This window comes from Copidosoma floridanum, unplaced genomic scaffold (genome assembly GCF_036245765.1).
Source record: "Copidosoma floridanum isolate Cflo_tuat_1 unplaced genomic scaffold, Cflo_Japanese_pri ptg000006l, whole genome shotgun sequence".
Taxonomy (NCBI): domain Eukaryota; kingdom Metazoa; phylum Arthropoda; class Insecta; order Hymenoptera; family Encyrtidae; genus Copidosoma; species Copidosoma floridanum.
Genome location: NW_028321883.1, coordinates 16,428,202 through 16,434,371, shown reverse-complemented (window position 1 = coordinate 16,434,371; position 6,170 = coordinate 16,428,202). Strand labels below are relative to the sequence as shown.

The following is a 6,170-nucleotide window of genomic DNA, read 5'->3' as shown; positions in this document are numbered from 1 at the left end:
TTTTAATTTGTAGATTGGTACTTTGATACTTGGTTTTTTTTTCAATTTAAAAAAGAAGTGTTGAAATATATGAACTGTATTTACAAAATTCGTAATATTTGTTACCCAAGGATGTTGCTTAAGGGTGTTAGAGAAAAACAATGTGCAAAAACAATGTGAAGACGAAAAGAATAACAAGACGTTCTAACAAACGAAATTAGTTCTATACAGTATAGAAGTTCAATAGTCTGATTCTCCAAAAAATATGTTCATTTATTTACAAAAGTACAAACTTGCGCTACTTTACATGATTCGTATGATACAACGTGTCGAACGCCCAATCGGTCTATTTTGGACTAAAAAAAATATTATCTATAATCTCTTCTTTTCAATGTCAATAGTATACGCAAAAGATCGTCAATCATTTTACTATGAATCATTTAAAAACAAAAATATAGTATTAGAAATTTCCTTTAATTATCAATCATGATGAGATTGCACTAAAACGATTAGATTCTACTGTCAGAATCACGTTTAAAAATATACATTTAAATCACAACCATCGCTACCAATGAACAATAGAAAATCAGTCGGGTAGCTCAGTTGACAGCTTTGAAGTTTATTTTAAACCATCAAAGCAGTCCAAGTTTTTGTTTCTTAAAAGCTAAAATTTGTTTTAGTACGTTAAAATTATTTTTTTATAAAGGAACTTAAAATGTAAAATAAAACATAAAAACTTGGCACATTAAAAAAAATTAATACTAACTTAAGTATTTAAAAATGAAGTTGTAAAAGTTATCGTCTGAAAAAGATTTAGTTATGAGATAATATTTTAAGTTTCCTTCTTTCCAGTGAGCTATTATTAGACGCGATATACTGGAAATCATTGCATCTAATTTTTTTCTACAAATACTCGGATCAAATGTTTTCTTCCTTAAAATAAATAGAATTTTATTAATCCTTATGTTGGATTACGATATCAAACAAAAATTAACTTAAGCGTCCTTTACTATGGCCAAACATGATATTTCTTGACTCTGCAGAGGTGCGCTAGACATGGAGCTGAGTGGGTTCAGCTTCAGACCTTATGCTTATCACAGATGTATCGCTACAACACACCCGTCAAAGATATTCTGTACTTTTGACTTTAAGGTGCATAATGTGCATCCTAAAATTTTATCAGCGCGATTTAAAAATCACTCTTTGTTGTCCAATTATTCTTGAAAGACACTGAGTATTTTCAATTTTTTTCAAAAGTAAAATATGTACAAATTCAAGTTAATTGTTGCTAAAAAATCATTAAAAGTTATGTATGCCTCTGTTATACTTTGAGGGAGTCGAACTTATCATGTTCATTGCGTTCTCCCAGTCTGTCAACTGAACGTCTTCGTCGGTGTGAGTCGTTCGTTCATTCCAGCGTTGCTTCTGCTTGGTCAGAGAACTGTAGCTATCAGTATTTGTAATGTTGCTAGTTAAATTACTGCTACTACTGTAGGTTTGATAACCAGTATCGTGATGTGAACTGGATGCCATTTGCTTTACATAATTGCCAGACAACATTTTGCTCTGTTGTAGAGCATAGTTTTCGTTGAAGGGCATCTTACTGTCTTCGATACACTTTGATTTACTAGTCCCGTTCAACATGTTTGGAGCAATGTTCTCCTTATTTTCGTACCTGAACACCACCGAGTTTTCATAAGATATGGCCATCTGAGTGATGTTATTATAAGTATCGTTGTCAGAGTGATGATGAGATACTGTTCCTGACTTCTTTATTTCCTCAGAGGAAAATAGAGTTTCACCTGAAAATAATATACATATTAATAATCCTGGACATCATTCAAGTACCCTTTTAGTGTTCTTTAATTTAAGTAAAAGAATAACCTGTATACGTAGCATAAAAATGGATAATTTAGCTTAGTTTAAATTATTGTATCAATTTGACGTAGTCAAAATCATATGAAATAACTTACACAAGATTTTATCATCCTTGTTTTTGTAATCTTCAATATCAATACTCATATCGTTGGTAAAGTCAAGCTTGGCCACTGATTTACGAGACTTAATACTTTGGCAGGACATGTTAAATCCAACGGGATTGCTTATTGGTGAAACATCGCACGGTGAAGACGTGTGGCTACAAGCTAGTGGACTTCCGTAAGTCCTTTGAACGATCTGAGAAGCACTCTGAAAAACAAATATTGTACAATGCAAATGCTAAATTATACATTGTACTAAAAGTTAACAGTAATAACATACTTTTATTGGAGTACCATGGAAGAACATTCCACTCTGGGGTGGGCTCAAGTCATGATTCAGAGGACTTTTAGATCGTTTTGGAGTTGTTGAAATCGAATTGCTCGAATCATCCTGAGAATCGTCATTGTTAAAGAATAATTTTCTCCTCAAAGATGTATTACTGTTGTTAGCTTCTTCAGTTTCACAATTTTGGTCCTACGAATTACAGTAATAATATATGTTTAAAATGTATCAAATATTTGAACAATTTGTAAACCTGTATACTACCTGTGTAAAATTAAAATAAGGTTTGAGTATTTCTTCTACATGTGGTGGCAGTATTGGAGGTAGAGTTAAAATTGTTTGAGCCGAGTCTATAATGTATTAATTACTTAATTTATATGAAAAATTATTGTTAAATGGTGCTTGAAGGTAATACTTACTGTCTTTTTTTTCCTTCTTTTGCCTCAATATTTCTTTGGATAAATTTAACTGTTCTTGACTCTTTACTGGAGTTTCCATGTCATCTCGTTTGTTGCAATCGTTATTTTTGTCATCATAAGGACTAGGAACAATTTGATTTTCACTGAAAAACCTACTTATTGCTTCTTGTGCATGTATTTCAGATTCTGGATCTGAACAGTACGTCTGTTGCATAGGGAATTCATCAATTTTGGCAGGATGTATCAATGCCAACTCATCAATGTTCCACGTAAAACCAGGAGATTTTTTATGAGATGAATTGGGAACCTGTAACATAATTTCATCTTAAAGCCTGATTTGAACAATTTTGAATTGAAATATATAGCTAAATAAATCAAAAAGAAAAAAAAGGAATACTACTATACCTTACTAAACACTGTTGGACTCATAACTGAAACGTGCAGTTTACTCGTCAGCTCTGCTTCAAATGGGTTTCTGGCAATAAATTTCGTTAATCCTGATGGTGGTGTGATGTGATGTGGTAGAAGAGATAAGTTGTTGGTGTGATTCTGATAACTAGTTTTTAATCTAATGCCGTTTTGACGTATTGGTGTTTTTGTAATGGGACTCAGCATCATTATACTATCACAGTTTATTTTTCTCCTGTTTGGACTCCAGCTGAACGAATCCATGTCACTTCTCGTTGAAACAAATTATAAAGGAAAGTATTATGCTTGTTATACAATATCTATTGAATTATACCTCATTACAAGATATTAAAAAACTACTTATACTCTGCATTACAAAATGTATAAGAGAGAAAGTAGTTGGTCGATCATGAATTAAATATGATACTTGTAAAGTAAATTTAAAACGCAAAACTTGGTTAAATTTCAATTTATCTAAAAGAAAAATTTTGTCGTACATGCAAAAAGGAATGTAGCACGAAAAAAAGGGAAAATATACCGCGAAAATCTTTATAAAAAGCCTAGGCCAAACCAACTACCTATTCAATAAATGCAATCACAACCACCTAACCAACAATCCTCTCTCGATGCAAATGATTGAAACATTAAAATAGTCACAAACCTTCACTTTTACCGGAAGAATAAATATCGTAATGATTTCAATTAACCGTATGCTATCGTACGAACAATTTGTTTGTTCGTTTTTATCGAACAACTGCGTTTAGACGTTCAGCGGTAATTCAGACTTCTTTTCGGCAAGGCTAAGTTAAATCAAAGTTGTTATGAGAGTATATACAAAAAGTAGTTTAAATTTGATGACGTCACGCGTCCAAAGTCCAACGAATTTTAAAATGTGCTTGTAGATGATGCAGGGATCCTGGGGATCCTGCCGCAGATTACGGAATATATTACAGCGCCGCAGTTTAATTCAAGGTATAGTTGACTTGGCTCTGTTCGGAAATGATGCGTTGGTTAAGTTTTTGGTTGGTACCTACCCCCACCCTGGCTTAACTAACTGACTGTGCGTTCGCACATGTAAACAATAGTTAATCAGCTGGTCACGTTTTGGCGCACTTTGAGGCTTTCAAGTCCTCTCTTTAACCTTAATTTGTTAACAATCTATTTTCTACTAAAACATCGACCTCCTATGTGTTTGTACTTTTGAAGATAAATTTTCAACCATAAGACGGATTGTTAACTTGCCGCCTAAAACACATGTATTGTTATTTTTTCATTTTATAGCTTCATTATGAGTTGCGGCTGGTTTATTATTGACTAAATGGCTCTAATCCTGAATGCTCTGATTGAGAATTTTAGGAGCCACTTTTGGCCAAAAAATAAAGACCGCTAGATGGCGCTGATCCAAATAACTATTGCTATTTACAGCAAAGTCACTTTGATAATTAAAAACCAGCCGCAACTAATCTTACAGATAGATAATAAAAATTTGACGTAGTTTGTGCCGTTTGCGGCAAGTTTACAATTTATTTTTTACTCAAAAGTCGACCTCTATAAATAGAGATATTCATATGGTTTAATAAAATCGACCATATGGCATTACTTAGTAGTAATTTCTTTAATTACTACACATGACTTCACGTACATCTTACACCGTGCTCTCTTTACCAGAATGATAAAATCAGAGGCTGTAAAGTTACGTAGGTCGTGGTGGTGATCGTTTACGAAAAGTCATTGACATATTGATGATTTGTATTTATGATGAATTCGTGATACCTACATGTATTTGTTGCACATAGGTAATTCACAGAATTATAAAATGTATGTGTGTGTAAGTAACTTATAAGATATTCTCCAAGTGAATCATTTGTTATTCTCTGTCATTTGCGAAATTTCTCTGTAAAACACAGTTCAAATGGTTTATAGTTTAAAAAAAAACCTTTTTTAAATTTGGAGTGAAAAAGCTGATTATTCATTTAGAATTTTTTTTCTAGTAGTAACGCAATTTAATACACCAATTAAAAGTGAAAAATATTTTTGCCTATTCAAAGACTCATTTTATAGTTAAGTATCAGTACTGCCATATACAAATTTAAAAAAAAATGTTATCCAAATTAAATTAACTGATGTTTCTGACAGACATTTGGATAGAAAAGTTATTTTTTCCATCCAAATCTGAAATAATATCTATTTCTTTTACCCAGCCATTGAAATGATCCATATACTTATTAGTTATTAAAATTGTCGTATAAAAAAATTATCCATCAATATTTATACAATCTACATGGTAAATCTCTCAAAGAAATACAACTCAATTAATAAACGAAGATTATCCAGAACGAGTTCGATTCTCAATAATAGACTTTGCCAAAAAATATCAATAAAATAATTATTATCTTAAGATACCAAAAAAACTGCGTATTATGTGACATTTTCATTATTTTTATGGAAACACATAAGTATCTTATACAAAATATACATAAATATATTTTTTAATAATTTTGTAAAAAGTAATTTGATTATACCTATTTTGGTGTAGTGCATCAAGTTTAATTCTTTAAATAAGCAGTGGAGTATGAAGAAAATTTATAGTTGAGCGCACTAAAGTTATAGTTTTTATTTTGCTAACAAAAAAGTTTGACGAAAAGCCAGATTTGCCTCGCAGTTTGGATTATTAACAGAATTGTTGCTATTTTAATAATTTAAACGATTAGTCTTATTTCAGTGAGATTAGTGGACATATGTTGTTACTAAATACACATTTTCAATATCTATCATAAAATTAAATTGGTACTGTTGCCTTTTTAGATTAATAAAAGTATTTTAAATAAAAATTTCCGAAAACCTATCGTGACAATGTTTTCAAGAAATTACCATTAAAATTTTGATCCAAATGCTACTATTACCAATTATCTAAATATCCAATGCGAGTCAGATTAAAAGCTTCTAAAGAAAATAGATTGAAAGTTTAAAAATTTTTCAGAAGAATGATATTTTAGCAAACAAAATTTCAAGTGGTATTGGGTGTTTAAAAGTAGTAGGTAATGATCAGTTTAGTTTCTCTAATTTTAAATAAATAATTTTTCATCCGATTGAAGAGAAATT

At 31.1% G+C, this 6,170-nt stretch overlaps 1 protein-coding gene across 1 annotated transcript; it reads right to left on the bottom strand.

The window, feature by feature from the left end:
• Positions 1–39: 39 nt before the first annotated feature.
• On the bottom strand, positions 40–4,138 carry bora (aurora kinase A activator-like protein bora). The gene is made up of 7 exons (XM_014359652.2): positions 3,730–4,138; positions 3,066–3,336; positions 2,661–2,967; positions 2,506–2,591; positions 2,239–2,433; positions 1,953–2,166; positions 40–1,781 (listed from the first exon to the last, which is right to left on the bottom strand). The coding sequence occupies exons 2-7, from the start codon at positions 3,330–3,332 to the stop codon at positions 1,279–1,281; spliced, it is 1,572 nt and encodes a 523-aa protein (XP_014215138.2). The 5' UTR covers positions 3,333–3,336; positions 3,730–4,138; the 3' UTR covers positions 40–1,278.
• Between the last annotated feature and the right edge of the window lie 2,032 nt (positions 4,139–6,170).

Excerpts from the sequence above, each read along its gene's own strand:
- bora (XM_014359652.2), bottom strand. The coding sequence starts at position 3,332 with ATGGATTCGTTCAGCTGGAGTCCAAACAGGAGAAAAATAAACTGTGAT. Across the intron at positions 2,592-2,660 it reads AAAGAAGGAAAAAAAAGACA|ACTCGGCTCAAACAATTTTA; the intron begins GTAAGTATTACC and ends AATACATTATAG. Across the intron at positions 2,167-2,238 it reads TCCATGGTACTCCAATAAAA|AGTGCTTCTCAGATCGTTCA; the intron begins GTATGTTATTAC and ends TTTGTTTTTCAG.